The 18,794-nt window shown below is 28.6% G+C and overlaps 1 protein-coding gene across 1 annotated transcript in view; it reads right to left on the reverse strand.

Annotated features, from left to right (window-relative positions):
• LOC100569832 (D-beta-hydroxybutyrate dehydrogenase, mitochondrial) overlaps positions 1–16,041 on the reverse strand; it is a 31,836-nt gene extending 15,795 nt beyond the window's left edge. The window contains exons 1-2 of the mRNA XM_003241160.4: positions 15,640–16,041; positions 4,466–4,850 (exon numbers count right to left, since the gene is read on the reverse strand). Coding sequence (XP_003241208.1) covers positions 4,466–4,850; positions 15,640–15,708 — 454 coding nt within the window. The 5' untranslated portion in view covers positions 15,709–16,041. The remainder of the gene's footprint in view (positions 1–4,465; positions 4,851–15,639) is intronic.
• Between the last annotated feature and the right edge of the window lie 2,753 nt (positions 16,042–18,794).

Genomic DNA, 18,794 nt, shown 5'->3' on the forward strand with positions numbered 1-18,794 from the left:
ACTTGCAAACAATTCTAATTTCCTAAATAGAAAACGCTTCCATGATTGATTAATTGTTTTTTTTTTTTTGCTAAACTAAATAATTATAATAATTGTTTGAATGTTATTTATTTTCAGCCAGCGACTAATTTTTACTAAAAAATGTATGGGTGTTTACACATTTTTTAAAATTAAAATTAAAAAATGCACACAGTATATCTTTATTAGTAAAGTTTTATTAAAGTCCATTCAGTAGTTTTTACGTGAAAGAGTAACAAACATACTTACAAACTTTCGCGTTTATAATATTAGTAGGATGTAAATATTACGGTCAACAGTAATATTGTAATTTATATTGAAGTGCATATTTCGTGTGATTCAGTGTTACTATCTAAATATAGTAGTATGTATACGTAGACCTGAACTGTTTCGCTAATTTTCGCTATCTAAATTAAAACTTTAATAGTGTTTAAAATCCGATTATATTGGTATTCTATACGTTGATTTCGTCAATAAAAAATATAAGACACTTACCTAGGTACCTAACCTAACCTACCTATTTACAAGGACAGCGCGTATCCGATAGAAGACGAGCGCGGAGTGTTTAAAATTTAAGATGCGTTCGGCACTATTTTTCTATCGATGACAAAAATTATGAAGATAGTCTCTACTCTCACTTTACGGATACGAATAATATTATAGTCTGGTTTGTTTTAGTCAATGTAGGTTATGGTTGGTAGTCACTAGTTACTATAATCGTCTATACCCATCTAGGAAATCTGCGATTTTGCTTAGGTTTTATTTTTTATTTTTATCAAATTAGGTACAGCCGACAAGTACCGACTGTGAAACATCGCATTTAATTATGATTAATAATATGAAATTTAAGATGCGTAAAAATTAAATTATATATCTGTATGCGTATACTTTTATTTTAGATCGGTTTTTTTTCTAAATAATTATGAATTAAGTAGGTACGTACAATACAGTACATTCATAACTTAAACATTATTATAATTAATGTACTTATACATAAATCCAGTTATATACGTATCTAATTTTAAAACTAAAGACCTACAAAAAAATTAATCCTTTGAAATTCTTAAATATAAATTACTATTAAAAATTTGAATTTGAAATTAATTTGGATACTTTTGAATGTTGTTAAATAGTTAATGAGAAATTCATTAAATTCTAGGCATACCTATGCACTTAAAACGATTTATTCTTTAGTTCTAAATGGAATATTTTAAATGCTATTATATAATCAACGAGATATCAATTAGTAATTTATTATCAAGCATAAAAATCCAAAACTATGTAAATTAAATATACAATGTTAAGCTTATTGGTAATTATTGATACATAATATAATTTTAATATAATAATATATTATAATATACCTATTAATAATGAATATACTATATTATAAGAATCAAAATTGCAATAATTACATAGGTACCACATAATACATACCTAATATAATAATTGTTTCGGAATGTATAATTAAAATACAAAATTCACTTTCAAGCAATTAAATTAATTTTTGTAAACATCTTCGGGTTTGAATGGATTTGAAATATGTAGTTTGTTTAGTTTAGACTAATAATAAGAATAATAATAAGGATAATACTAATGAGCAATGAGTATCTATCATTTAAATCTAAATAGTCTGCATTATAGTAAGAATACTTTCTTTTCCATTTCATAACTATTATTACATAATATAGTCGTATTATTAGCATTTAACTAGTCATCGGTATTTATATTTTAAATATAAAAATATGATTAATTACAGATATTTTTTTAAATTACAATAATTACAATGTATATAAATAGGTGCCTATCTACATAGTTAAAATTAAAATAATGTTCGAAATATGTATGATAATATGTCGATTGGATTTTAGAAATTTATATAGATCAATTTATTTTTTATTTTAGTAAATTTTAAAACCTAAATACACTCGTTGAATTGGTACCTATGCCATTATTTTATATAATTATATCTATATGAAATCTAAATTAATATTTCTACTATATTTTTGAGATGTTCATAAATATTTATTTTATAATATTGTGAATCATATTATGTTATGTTATGTTATTCGACAAATATATTTTAATTAAATTATATATTCTGGATATCTAACATTTTGGTAGACACATTAGGCGTACCAATTACATATATGTCCTATATATCTACTCAGGATATAAGAAAAATAATACAGTTCAACCTCAGATATTCTATAGATACCTATCTAAAAATAAATTTGTGATAAGTATATCAAGGATATAGTATCTTTGCTATGTTGGGAAGTAACTAGGAACATTGAAAACTGTAGGTTAATGAAATAATTTAAATAGCCCTTTAGTTTGATAACACTTTTGTTAAGAAAGATATTAATCGTACTGTTTTAAATTGTTTTATCATGTACATTATCACATTAATATTATAATAGTTTGTCGTTTCAGTTTTTTGAATAACTTTAAGAATCTCAATTCAAATACAATAATGATAGGAAATGAATAAATTATATAAAAACAATATTGTTTATTCAAATATAGATATTATTTTAAATCATAATATCGTGACTTCGTGATTTGTATTTTTAGTGACAATATTTTTTCCAGACGAATTCAAAAGGTTCAGTATTTTACAGTAGGTATGTATAAATGATGCAATTTTAAACGGAAATCCGTTTGATAAAGAAAAAAAATTTAAAAATTATATAATATAAATTAAATGTAGGTTGTTTTGTGTATTAAATGAAGGCTATATTATTGTTATAAATTATAGGCTTTTAATACGATACTGTGCCGATGTATTCGTATACCAGAGACCTTGGACTGAGTAAAATAATATGCCTTAGCTTATCTACTTATTACGACTTCACCTGCACAACGGTATATTATTATTATGAATTAAATACGTCACTTTTTTACTACTGTAATGTTGTAGGAAGGTGTCATGTTAAAAATTGAAAATCGGTTCAGCTAAACACAGTGTTGTCATGTGTGTAGGCATAATATAGTTTGCAAGGTATTTTTGTTTCATGGCCATTTATCAATTATTATTCAAAAGCCAAGTGAATTCCGAACACGAAAATCTCTATTGTACTAATTCGACAAATTATTTCGGTTAAACGCTTTTATGAGTATAATATTAATTATATACCTATATATTATTATACATAGCATTACAGCAACTAGGTACATCGAGCCATGTCAGGTAGTACTCTTATAGGTATCTGTATCATGGGTATAAGTATAAACTATGAAATATGTACCTATTATATCTTATAATCAGGTGGGACGACAAGGGTAACACATTCGTGCTACATTTCCGGTTGGATATCAGATATCCAGATAACAGATTCTGTTCTAAACAGAAACCATAACGTTCGCCTAGCGCATATTGCTTCAGAATTACGTTGATTCGTCGTACAAGACGATATACTTTTACTCTATAAAATATTAATGATATAACGAGTGGTGTGATAGTATAATATGTATATGTTATAAAATATGTAGCGTATGTGCATGCAGTGATGGTCACTGATCCGTCCCATAACCACTATTATTAATGAACTAACTTCGTGTCAACACAATATTATTATTTCGTAACACAATTTCAACTTCTAGCATATTTTTTTAATCACGTTAATCATTAAATAACATAACTACGTTGGATTTATTAATTATACATTTAGGACAATAATACTTAAATTAATTATTGTGTATTTGAGTTTTAAAAATATAGGTACTATTTGGAAGATGACCAATATTCAAAAAAAGTTATTTTGTATTATCTAGATGGTAAATAGAAATTAACAAAACTACAAGTCATTGATCTTGTGAAAAACCTATAATACAATTAATACAAAATTATATATGAAATAAAAACGAATAAGGAACATTCTAAAAACTACAAAATAATAATAAAATAGTTGTAGAAAAACGTCGTATATCACCTATATGTAACATTAATAGTACCTAATTACATTTTTATAACATGTTTTCCTTGGAATGTTGTGATTTACATTTTATAAACAGATTTAGGTTCATTATTCTATTAATGTAAATTTAATTGCTATTTTCAGTACAAAGACTTATGAGTATTATAGTTTCCACTCTATGTTACTTTTAAAAAATAACTGACCCGATACATTAAAAGGTAGTTATAGGTTTATACTTTATACTGGGGAATTTATAGAATTTTATACTATAGTAGGTAGGTCATCCATTTTTATTTTACCTAGGTACGTACTACGTTGTCACTAGGTATCAAGTTAATATTATATTACCAGTAGGAACTCACACAACCTTTAGTCGACCTTAATAATTATTAAGTTGATACTCTCGGTGTCTATCTAGTCTCTGTACAAACACAATATTATCAGTGATAATTTATCACTTATTCGTTTTCAACCAAAGTTTAAAATTTAGATCAGTGGGTATATATCAAATATAGAGATTTACTGACCGTCTTCGCCGGCGGGCAGATGCCTTTTGATGGTGACCACTGCTTCGTGCAGCGAATCCTCGCGGGTCACATCCAACGACACGAACACAATACCTCCGGGTGCCCGTTCCACGTCCGCCGCGGCCGATTCACGCTGCTTGACGCGCGACCGGAGCAGGGCACAGGCCCCTGATGACGGGCCGGATGGCGACGTGCGATCGGAAGACTCGGCCACGTCCGACCGGATGTCCGGTTTGTGGCCGGCAAACACCCGGAAACCAGCGGCCGCCAGCCGGTCGCAAAGCTGCAGTCCAGCGGACGTCTCACACGATGTGACCAGCACTGATCGGAGCGCCGGAACCGCGTCCACAGTTTTCCTGCTCATTTTCCGCAACAAGTATAGCACCTGAAAAAATAATAATAAGGACCACGTCAGTGACATAATATCAATATATTTATATAAGCTACAAGAGTACGTTAGCGTTGTGCGCTATTTTCGGTGCTTGTGGGTTAGTGGTTACCGCGATAAAGGTGGTACACCGCGGAGGAAGATACTAAGTTATAGCCATCCTTACGCATTTGGCAAAACAACATTTGGCGCACTCCGTAATAATACTAAAGGTAAATTTTGACTCAGTTTTGAGAGTAATGTAGGTATTTCTTATCACTGTATCATCGTTGATTATGTTATAATTCTAATGGTGTAGGTAAATATTACGCATCAAATCACCTAGGCATATAATTTACAATTCTATACAATTTCCCAAATATACCTACTCCAGTTATTATTATTTTTTTTTTTTGAAACACCCCTCACCGCCTTCAACAATCTAATATTATTTAACCATTTAATAATGATGGGTAATTGCATTAGGTGTATTGATTTATTTTTATCTATATAAAATAATAACTAATTAATCATAAATGGCGTAAATTTATATATAGCTCTTATAATACGCACATTAACCTTAATCAATATATTATATTCCGGGCTTGTATTACTTTTATGGTCCACTTTAATTTTTGTACTCCTTGTCGAGATATATTATATCCTATAGTAGACTGTAATAGGTAGACTACCAGTCACCTGCATTGTATATTAAAATATGTTGATTACATCGGATACCAATAATAATATCGGCCAAAAAAAATCAAAAAAAGTCCTGTTAACCGATAGTACAAGGAGTATTATAGTAGCATATACTACCGTAGTACCCAATAATATTTCGGCGGAAAAGAAATGTTTAACGATAATTATTGGTTATGAACTCATCAGACAACTTCCAGCAATTAATATAACCGTGCTTTTATATTATATAATTAAATATGAGACCATACAACGGGTGGCATTTAAGTTCTTCCGCTATATACTACGCGTTAGGAATTCTATACTTCACGCAAGTGCGTGTGAATACAATTATTGGTCTGCTTTAGGTCATGCAGATGAGTACTTATCCGAATACACAAATTCCGTATTCGAGACTTGCGTATATATTATAATATATATATATATACACGTAGGTACAATATTATACAGTAAACCTCAGTCGAGACCAACTTCGACTCTATACTTTCACCCAATTACACGCGGCCACGCGGGACGTCCGAACCGGTGTACTGCGCGTACCTATATTGTGACGCATGCAAATAAAAAACTCGTTTTATCAAATTTTGATTTGAAAAAATGATTTTATGGACGTACAATATACGCACAATAGAATATATTTGTATGATTAAAAAACCAATATTCTATCCATACTGTGTAACGTCCGCACTCCGCCATGCTATTCGGATAACTTATTATTATTGTACTTATTTATTTTAAATGTCGCTATCTGCAAAATAGTTAAATCCGTACGCAGAACACGACGCGCGTATACAAACGATATTGTTTTAGATTGAAATTGACTGCAGTTGTTCAAAATAAAATTATTTGCCACTGGTGGATCGTTGACAATTATTGAATTCACACAATATTATATAGGTATTTATGTAATGAGAAACTATTAAATTCTAACCGACGCATTAAAACTTTTATTTCATATTTATAAATTATAATAATATTACATAGACATATTATACATGTATAATATCTTTGATCTATTTCAATGTTGGTCTAACGGTGACATAGGAGGGGTGTTTGGGAGGCGCAGTCCATTTATTAATATTATATCTATGTATTATACTATTGTTATTTATTACCTATTTATATGATATTATAGATCGCGCATTATAACAGTCTTACATATTTTTCAAAAACCACCATCGAATTTCAGTATATATTTTTTTTAATATTCTAATATGTATCATAATATTATTATAATTATAGTTTTAATGGATTAAACAGTCGTTTCGTTTACGAGCACGATATTAAAATGTATAATATACATAAACAATTATATTTATTTATTTTGTACCTATCTATTTAATTGTTGACTCTAATCAATAAACGTTCAATGAGCCGTAATAAGTAAAGCGTCGGCGGAGAGATACGGTGGTTAGTTAATATACACAAATTATCTTGTAGCTTGAGGTAGGTTATTAGTTATTATAATAATATTTTCAATTGTCTTACGTACATGTGAATGTGCGTCGCGCACTAACGACGACGGTCGTTTTATGTTATAATATTGTGTTACCTGCATTTAGGTGGTATACCTACTGTTAATTATTTGGCCACTGATTTCTTCGTAAGTCTGGCTTATCGTTACGAAATTTACTTCAATAATCAGCCAAGGACTGTATAAAATTAAATTTGCAAAGCTTTCATTACACGTCTTGTATAAAGTCTGGCCAACACTTGATGTTTTCCATGTGATATGATAATACACGATAGACAACGTTCGAATCAATTATGTTTTCCTTGAGTCCCATTTATCAGTCCCATTTATAGTTCATACAAATAAAGTCACAATATCATTTTATACTGATGGCGGACAATATTAATATGTAATTTTGTCTCAATATTAATTATTTCAAAAGCAATAGGTATCATCGTTTCGTTCTATTATTACCTAGTGCTAAATAGGTACCTATTTACTATAAAAAAAATATAATATTTCATATTATGTCGTATATAAAAATATTATAATGACGTATTAATTATAGCTCACTTGCAATTTATTTTATTATTTTAGTAGGTACACAACATATAATGTATATTTGTGTGCATTACCACATGCTAACCACATATTATTATTATGTTGTATGACATAAAATGTTATTTTTTTCTTGTAACTACTTACCGACATTAAAGTATAAGCATTGATAAATGGACGTTAAACACACTGTGCAACACCCTATTAATTATTGCCAAATACATATTTAATTTCATGTCAATTGGATATATCAAAATATAGTACCTTTTAGAGATATTTTATTTTAAAAATAAATTAGCTGTTATATTAATATTTTAATTGTATGATTATGCGTACATTCATATACATATTGTAAAGTATTTTTAATAACAAAAAATTAAGTGTTTAATGTAAACGTAGGAAAGCGTAAAAAATAAACAAAAATAAAGTAAATGTATTATTAGATAGTTATAAATTTCCACCTAGACGCCTATAATACGCGGTTATACGATTGTAGGTTTTTAAACGCGTATAATGTATAGTTAGCCGTATATTGTGATCAAATATATAGTTGAGCCAAATTAAACTGTGAAAAAAATGATTGTACCTAACCATGGTTATGTTGTATATATAGGTAGTTAATTTAGTCGTGAATTGTGAATATACACGTTTTTGCACGTCAAATATCTTCCTATAGAAATAAACTTAATAAGCCAATTATTATTGTTTCTTAACCTAGAATATTCTAGTTTAAAAAAAAGACAAGCTCTTGTTCTCAAAAAGAAAATAAAACGTTCCGTTAGACTCTGCGCTTTTGTTCATAAGTACATATGCGGCTATGCGTTATATTGTAACATAACACAACTGTTTTGGTAATTGGTATACAATTATTATTAAATTATTATTAGTAGCCCGCGTAGCAGCCGTAATATATACATTCAATTGTCGTGGATATTCCGCTTAACGATTTTATGCAAAAAATAGTAAAATATTTTTATCGACAACTATTATAGTATACCTATGTTATATGTACCTACCTACCTACCTATATTTATGATTTCAGTTTCAGTAGACAATGGTATAATAAACTATATTATATTATTAATATTATAATAATTTATCATACTAAAATATACACAATGTTATAAACCTATAAATAATGATTGAGGACTGAGGAGACGATGGACTTCTTAATAACACAAGATCAAATTTCTGTAAATATTAGTTACCTGCTGTTTATAACGTATCAGGTATTATTTCATTTCTGAAATAACTCGTTTAAAATGTTTTTATCGCACAATCCGTTCATTAATATATCAAACAATAATATTGAGTGCGCGCGCATGGAAAAAAAATACTTCACAGAGTAAAAAACCTTCCAGCTTAAGAATTTCGAGAATTTAAAGTAAGCAAAAATTATTCAAATATTTCTAGAATAAATAATGAAATTAATGATGATAATTTATATTGTTTAGGCTATAGAGTGTATAGATAAGCTTGCGTCTGAACTCTGAATTTATAAGATATTGCATGAACAAAATAAATTTATAATTCTAACATGTAGATAATATGTAGGTATCTAAAATAATTAAAATATGTTGCAAACGCCAATCACTTACATTAACCAATATTTTATCAAACATTAAATAATTAAATAATTATATATTATTTCTGATAAATATTTAATTTGTTGCTGTTTAACACTGTCTATCAAGACTTTTTTTTTATAATTAAGAATACTGCAGTCATTACATATTTTTTTATATATAGCTATACATTTAACCTTAATTTTATCAAGTAATGTAAGTACATATAGTATTAAGATTCTGTTTAACATTTAAAAATACAAGTTCCAAGGTGGCAAAATATTTATAAAATCATTGATTTGCTAATAAAAATAACATTTTTACATAAATCGTTTAAAACATAGGTAAATATAAACACTTGTGAAATTAAAATTCTAATCAATGTATTTCAGTATTCATTAGGTAATTTAAAATATATATCATTGAAATTCTATACATATGATTTGGTAATATTAGTATACTAATATAGGTAGTAGTTATAAATAATAGTGTATAAATCTATGGTAAATTAAAACAAAAATCATGTTTTAAATAATCAAGTATTCATTTTAAAATGTCGTCATAAAATGTCGATGTATTTTATTCACTTACTTTAAAATAAACATAAATTATTCAAATACTTTTAAACAGCTATTTTATTTAAGAAGTAAAAATAGATTTTTTTTGCGTGCTCATTAACAATAAATGTTATTGGTTACATCAATTCAATAACAGATATTAATCATTAGCAACGTGTACCTACCTCATAAACTAATAAATAATAGTTTTATAGTGCCACGATAATAATTGTACTCATGTGACAATACTACAATAGTAATAACGTTTACTATCAAATACCAATTAGCATTCCATGTTGTCTTTAAGTCATTGGAAAGTCAACTATAGTGAAATCAAACATCAAAATATTAAATATATCTACTAGGAAACTTGTTTATGGAATCCTCATCATCATAATAATAATATATTCATTAGAGATTACGTGTTTTTAATTTTATTAATGATAAAAATAGTGTTTTTCCAAGGTTTTTAAATTCTTTGTCATAGAAGATATTATACTCGCTACATCATTGAAATCATGTCAACCGATTAGATATAATTTGTATCTATTTAGTCACACACAGGTAGAAAAAAAATAAACTATTAAGCTGTCATTTTATGATATTTTCTATTTTTCGTGATTAAGATGTGCTATTTATTAGAAAGTGTTGCATTATTTAATACAATTTGGTTATTAATAAAATACAATATTGAAATGATGTTGGTGATGACGTTGACAAAACTCGAACAATCGATTAAAAATCATTTAAGACACCATAAACTTAGAATATAATGTAGGTACAATGTACAGTATATTGTGTAATGCATATCTTATTATATACAAGGTGTAATACATAAGCCAGTACATATTTCTTAAATTATATTTTACTATTTCATAACTTTAGTTAAACTAGTATATTAATTTATTTTATTATTTGTCAGGTCCTTCTGTTACAAACTGTATGTATAGGTTACCTATAGGTTATTATTTACCTATAATAGGTAAATAATATAAATTATATTGTAGATTTGAGATCAGGTTGTAGTCGAAATCGTTCAAACGAATAAAGAAAAGGTTTCAGATAGTTCAAACGTAAAAAAAAACTTATACTATAGTAATACCAAACTTCCAGTCGCATATAATATTATCTTTACACCGATCTGAATCGCGTGTAATTATTGTTTGTATTTGAATATTTCGAATACGGTTCGCGGTATCAACACGATAATACGACATTGGCCGAAAGCAACGTTACAATAATATTCTAAAAAGGCCTTCTGCAGTGCTGATGATAGGTTAGGTACCTAATTTGTGGACGAATCTTATAGAAAGCGTTTGAAACGTTCTCGTATACACGCGTTTACAGGTATATTATATAATACATCATGGCGTTATATATTAGATAGGTTGGGTAAGTACCTACCTACCGATATTATTACAATAATACACTCGCAGAGGCGAACCGCGCGTCGACTTTTTATCACTGAATACGTTGATTATAATTTTATACTTTGTAAGTAGTTTATAATACGTATTATACCCATACGAGAATAAAATTAAAGAAAAAATAAATCGTAAGCTCGTAGAACCCGTTTATTATTTGCTGGTAGCATGTTTTCGTATAAATATAATATAATATATTATCGATACCTATCCCAACTATCGTGTTCCACGCCGAGTGGTCCGTCACGACTTGAATGAAATGTGCAAAACACACACACATAATATCATAATATTAATATGTATATATCTATACATATTATAGGTAGGTATTATAGGTGTATAAGAATATTGGTACGTAGAATAGTATTTAAACGTACCTATATAATATCATGTAATATAGTGGTTCTTAACATATATTATATCTATACGACTGGACCTACTGTTACTTATACATTGCGTACTAGTGTACTACTGCACAAGTGCAAATAATTATTAAAGTATATTATCGAGTCCGATTATTTAATGATTATTATCGAATGTGTTATGTACCAATTTTTACATATTGTTACACGCACGCCATAATAATGTTTGTCCATTTTAACATCCGGAGTAGATTTTTTCTACGTATGAAACCAATTTGATTCACCGAGCTGCTCACCCAGTTTTTTTTATCGGCTAAGCCGGTATTCTAAATCTGATTTTTGAAATTTTTAAATATACCCACTTCAAGAACATATTTTCATATACTCAGAATTTTTTGTACTACTTAAGGAGTGTCCCGTGGAGATACAAACTTATGTTTTTATTTCAAATTGAAATCCCATTTTTCTTCTGTAAATCATTAACTAGTGTATCATTTTTCTGAAAATGTTAAATGCTGACATATCAAAATCAAAATTCAAACGAGTATAGATTTCGAGTTATTTAACTTTGTGTACCAAGGATAATGCAGGATCCATGATAATGGGTTTGGGAGATATTTTATTTTTATTTTTATTTGTTTTTCAGGAAGATAATGGGCCTTACTGAACATATTCGTGTGGGGGGGCAACGATATGGGGACATTAATATGGTAAATTGAAAATTTTAGTAATTAATATTAATTCATCAACATTTATAATTTGTAAAAATCGTCCAAGTATAATAAACACTAGATAAAATATTAAGTAGGTAAGTACATTAATTTTATATTTTTGTAAAACCGTTTTTGAGGACCTATTACTATCATAATCTTTAATAAACATTTTAACAGATAGCTGAAAAACTACTAGGTAGCTTATATTTTGAATTATAAATATAATTGTAATCATAATTTAAAAAAATATATATCCACTAATAATTTACAGTAAATAAGGGAGTATTTCATTAGAAAAACATAAGTTTGTAACACCACAAGTCACTCCTTAAGTAGTAAGTAGAAAAAACCTTAAGAATTTTAATGAATTCTTCATAAATGAAAAAAACTAAAGTAAGCACGCTTGGTGGATCATTATATTATATATTTAATACAATACATTTATCGCATGCGTATTTATTCTCTTTTCTTTAAGTAAAACGAAGCGGAAAAACATATTATAATACTATACTCATTTTACATATATTTAAATGTTCCAATTATCTACTGTGTCATTGTGGTACAAAACTATATTATACCTTTTATTATATTATTACCTAATCTAATTGTTGTTTGTTATATATAATGTAAAATTATAGATTGGCTGAAAGTGTTATTAAAAAAATTGTTTTCGTCCTCAAAAAAAGACATCACACATATAGTAATAATAAAAGATATCAGACGTATGATAATAATAATTGAAATATGTTATATTTAATTATTAATTATGTACACAATTATGTATATTTAAATGAAATTAATAGATGAGACATTTAAGAAACAACAGATTTTTCAAATCAGTGATTAGAAGTTTAAACGGTATTGAATTATTATACAATTAACTTGAAATTATTAAATTTCATGTCGAGTGTTACCGCTGGGTTGCTACTCACCTCACGTAATCACAACCATTGTAAATTCAGCCCATATGCCTATTGTAACCATTATTACAGATTGTATATATTCAAATAAATGTTAAAAAAAAAAAAAAAACTTGAAATTACAATTGTACGCATTTGAATATATATATATATTTATATATAATATATATTTGAACGCCTTAAAAAATAAAGTAATTAAATCCAATTATGTTATGTTGTAGTAATGTGAGTAATTATAATATATATTTAATCAATACCACCAACAATAGTAGAATATTGTATAAAGTTAAAAGTATAATATATAGTTGTAATAAATAATAATCTGAATAATTTCTTAAACTGAATTAGATTGAATAAATTATATTAAATATAATAATAATATGTTACAATGTCGTGTAATAAATGAAGCATGAGTTTTACTTAAAATTGTAGTCATAACAATATATTATACTACCTATAGGTTTAATATTATATAGGTAATGTTGTTAATTAAAAAAAAACACAACAATTTAAAAATGATTTTGATGCATTTCTAGCTTTGTCCCGTCTTAAAAGTAGATTCAAATCTTTTTACATATTTTATTATATTTACGCACTAATGCAATGAACCGATTAAAACATGAATCACTTTCAAATTTTTAAGTTTAAAAGGGTTATAATTTTTTTTGTAAAATTTCACAAAACCACTTGTTGACATTTACGACGCTTTATACTTAAAAGTATAATATACTTATTTTTGAAGTACCTATTGGTGAATGACGATATCAAATTACATAATTGGAAATGCATACACTTCATGGGTTGAAATTGAATTTGTCAATACACCTACGTGTGTAGTGTGTTACATTTTAGCCATTTAATATACCTAGTCTAATAGACACGTATAGTTATGTACTTACGTGTGTACACGAATAATACGAAAAAAATTGTTGTTACTAGGTAATGTTACTATACTAACTATTACTACACACATACATTTATATTATATTTTATACATTTTACCGTTGGTATAATATTAGTAGAACATTTTTTTTCATCACATATTTTTCATTTGTCTATTATTCTTTATAATATACTTTGTATATTATAATATATTATTACTTTATTCCTTTATATACTTTATCATTATATTATTATAGTGCTGTTAGTGACATTTTAATTAGATATTAAAAAATCGTATAGGTAATCATATAAATCACGATTCACGACTTTTAATTTTGAGATGCAAGTACAAGCTTAATTATTTAACAACGTTATTGATTATTTATATAACTTTAAAATACAATTGTTTTTATGTTATTTTACTTCCAAGTTCTAGGAATATAATGGAAGTCGTTATTATTTTATAAAGTCATTTTTATTTTCTTATAGCCGTTTCCTAAAAATCATCGATAATACGCATGAGAAATCTTCCTTAAATTCATTTCTCATGGTTTACTCCACGAGCGTCGTCAAATATTTTATTTCCGTTGACCACAAAACCAATCAGTTTATTTCGTATTTCCATCCGTACAAAATGTAATCCAATGCATCAACCCACACGAAACGGATTTAGGTACTTTACTTTCAGTATCTTTGTAATTTGCGTAGTATTATCCTGCAACTATTATTATAATGAAGCGTTTTAAATTTATCACGTTTTCTCGCATAGAAACTGGATAAAAAAATTAATTACAACGAATATTACAGTTGCAGTGATCAAAACTATTAATGCATCTTGTCTGCTACTCAGCTCTTCCGAGTCTGCAGTTAATAGGGGTCAGCGAGATACTTTTGGATTATAGAGCAATAACAGTGGTGTATCCAAAGGTGTTGTCGGGGCTGCAGCCCTACCTAGGCATCATGCAAATTTAAAAATGCTTCCAGTGTACTGTGATCGTATTTATCAAGCAAATTGTTATTTGTTCGATGGTTACTGGTAAGGTCTAAAATGTTATATAGCCATGGAAACGGCACATCAAACGTAGGTATAGGTGGGATTCTAGTTCCCTATACAACAAATTATCACCTATATAACAAATTAACAACCCCTTCCGAAAGCAAAATCCTGGTTATGCCACTGGATGACTGCGGCACAGGACTATATATGGTTGACTAAGCAGACATTTATGACATTTTTAAAAACCACATTTGAAATAGAAAATATTCAAAACGATTTCATTTCAAAACGTACTCATAAAATAGTCCAACTTTCTGTGAGCGAAATAAAATAAAACAAAACAAAAAGTGTGTCTGCTTAAAGCCAAAGGGTGGTTTAGCTGTGATTATAATATCGTTGCGTTATAAGATGATATCTGAAATAGGTTGGTACGTAATAATAATATAGGGGTGAAACTATAAATTCACTTAAGTACTTTGACCGTTAAGTGACGTAGACTCTATAGTATAGCAAGTCCACCCCCCGACACAGCAGTGACACTTATAATATTATTATGTATTAGATCGTCAACAAATTTCGAAATATTATACTTGTGAGGTATATGATTCCACGTGCCTGTGTGTATTTTTATACAATATTATACATTATATTATAGACATATAGGTATAGGTACCCACCAGAGAGCACGCTATGCAACACAGGGCCAATAGTTGCACGCCCAAAACCAACGCTGTATCGTCGTCCATTATAATGTTTCGATGTAATAATATATTATATATATATAATTATTTTATACGTCCGCGTACGACAGTTTCACACATACACGCACACACACACACACACACACACACACATACACTGGTGATCGAAATACCTCACATATTATAGGTCGAGTTGAGTTAAGGTAAAAAAATTAAAATACGAAGATGCTCCGTTTTTCACCGGACCACCGTCGGCGACACACTATAATAACAAATAATAGTAATAATATAAACGAATATTATTGTACACGAACACACGACCGCGCAGGACGAGGTACGATACGCACACTGCGCCTGGTCCGGGGACGTGTTTTTACGCGTTTTGTTTGCCGCCGCCGCCGCCGCCGCGCGTGCAATAGAATGTGCTGCAGCAGTCGTTGTGCGCGGGAGATGAAGATTTCCGATTGTCATCGGCCGTATCCGATTTCGTACGTGTCCGATTGGCCGGTCACATAGAAAGCGGCGGCGGACGAGCTCGAATATGCCTTTTAGACGTAGGCCGCAGTTTTTTTTCGTTTTTATTCTTTCCGTCCACGTCCGTTCCCTTTAAAAAATTTTAATTAAAAACTAAACGTTTCGAAGAGAGAAAAAAATGAAGCTATATAATAGCTAGGTACCACACGTAACGATATAAATTGAAAGGAAAAAAAACCACTGTATGCGCATATTATGTATAATGGATATATAATATATATATATATATAATAATTATAAGTATATAAGCATACGTTTAAAAAAAAACAAAGGTGTGGAAGGATGAAATCTTGGACAGCCACCGAAGACTTTTGACCCACTTATTTTGTTCACGCCGAGTGTCATATTCGCTATTGTTGTAATATCGTGTCTCGACAAATACACTTCACCCCAGATAATGAGTGTAAAGGGTGCAGAGTAAAATTGAAAATACCCGTAGTTAATAAGATGTGATTTAACATTTAAGAATTAATTAGTTTAGAACTCACAAGCATTTTTTTTCCTACTTCTGGCATAGATTATTATTTTAATAGTATTTACACTTTTGGCTAAATAACTCATTATTGATTACATTTTTTACTGATTTTATGATTGGTTGTCGTAGATTAATAACTATTGTTTTAATTATTGTTACTGACAATTATATTGGAAATGGAACTGTAGTACTTGATATCCACATATTATATTTTATGATTACGTTTTTGATTTTACTTATCGCATTCTATGCACTGAGCTGCAGTGAAGTGTTTTTCTCCAGGCACAACATAATATAATATATCAACTAAATATATCACTTTTTAGTTATTGACTAATAATTCGTTATTGACTGATATAATAGTTCATCGTGTTATTCAATGTGTCCACTAATTCACTCATCGATGTAACCTAACCTAACCTATTCGAATAACTGACAAATAAACAATTTATAGTAAACACACTATCAAATATGGTTGCCATACATCCCGGTTTTGAATATAGTGTCCCGATAAAGTACCTATTTCGAGATCGCCAATAATTCTTGTTCCTGAATCAAACTTCAATAATTTATGTAAGCTATTGTATTGAGTCCAACTCAACACTTATATTTGAAAAACAATACTGTTTTTATAAATAATAAAACAATCAAGATAATAATTATTTGATTGATTGACGAAATCTATTTTGAAATTACTTTCCTGGCTTTGTGACGACAATTATTATTGATGAATGTATTCGTTGTTATCTTGTTCCCCCACGACAATACATTGTTGTTACTATATTAACACTAACTATTGACGCTAACTGATAATTTCGTAGCTAGTTTTTACCTAAAAAACGAGATTTTCTTAGCGTACTACCCACGTGCTTTCCGAGTAGCACTAGTAGTACGCATACCACAGGTTGAGAAAAAGTGTCGTAGAGTGCTTACTGTATTGTGTGAGGGATATTCTTTAGTTACGAAAAAATAGTGAATGAAACAGCCGATGATGGTTGACTGACGAGGAATGGTATGATTTTTTACGTACAAATTATATAAAACATGTTTTATTAGACATAATTACCACAAGTCTACATAATATCTCGCACGAATTTTGTCTCCTTTTGCTGGTAAATCCCTCCGAATTTAAGTCAACTTTTATCACTTGCCTCGCGCCGTCACTGCAGCCTCTTTGAGCTGCCAAGACGACAGCAGAGTGAAAACGGCCCAATCACGTTTTATTAGGATATTATGAATTTCAACAATATATTTTTGCATACATCATCTACGTCACATATAACCAGTCTCTATTCAGATATTAAAAAATCTGTTACATTATTACCTTATAGGCACTATGCGCCTAAACGTAAAGCAGACACGAATGAATCTATCCATTATTATAAGTCACTAAACTTTACGAAAATTGTAAATTTACGATGTTAAAAATTGTAATTGGTGCATTCTGGTTCGTGTATACAAGGTGTAACAGAAAGACCTGACAAATAAAGAAGAAAGATGTATACTAGTTAAACGTATGACGAAAATTATATGAATAGTATATTATATTCTTATGTCAGAAAATTCCTAAAAAAAACATTTCGAATAAAGTTATTACGTTTCAAATTAATTTACTCCAAAAGAATATCGATACATATATTTAAAAAAAAATAACTACTTGACATTAATATACGTTTTTACCATAAAAATTTGTTCAAAAATTAGATTTACAAATTAGTAATTTTAAATTTTTCCAAAAAATAAATTAATAAAGTTTAGTTTTTTATTTATAGTATTGGAAAAACATTGTACACTCTATTTGTTGTAGATCAACATTTTAAGACTTATTAAAAAAATGAAATGATTAAATATTGATTGGTTCTAAACTTCAAAAATGTTTTCATTTCCCAGGTCTTTCTGTCACACTCTGTACATACCGTGCGCTCTACTATTTTGAATTAGCTCTGCAACACGAATACATTATTTAACTATTATTATAGCTGGTGTAGGCTGTGTCGTTAGATAATATCATGTATCTATTACACGCACGTATTGTGTTATGATAAACAATAACGGTCGTTAGTTTAAAAGATGTCAGTATAGAGGATAAACAATAACCGTATTGAAAAAATAAGAAATCGCA

The sequence above is a fragment of the Acyrthosiphon pisum genome, chromosome A1 (assembly GCF_005508785.2).
Source record: "Acyrthosiphon pisum isolate AL4f chromosome A1, pea_aphid_22Mar2018_4r6ur, whole genome shotgun sequence".
NCBI lineage: Eukaryota > Metazoa > Arthropoda > Insecta > Hemiptera > Aphididae > Acyrthosiphon > Acyrthosiphon pisum.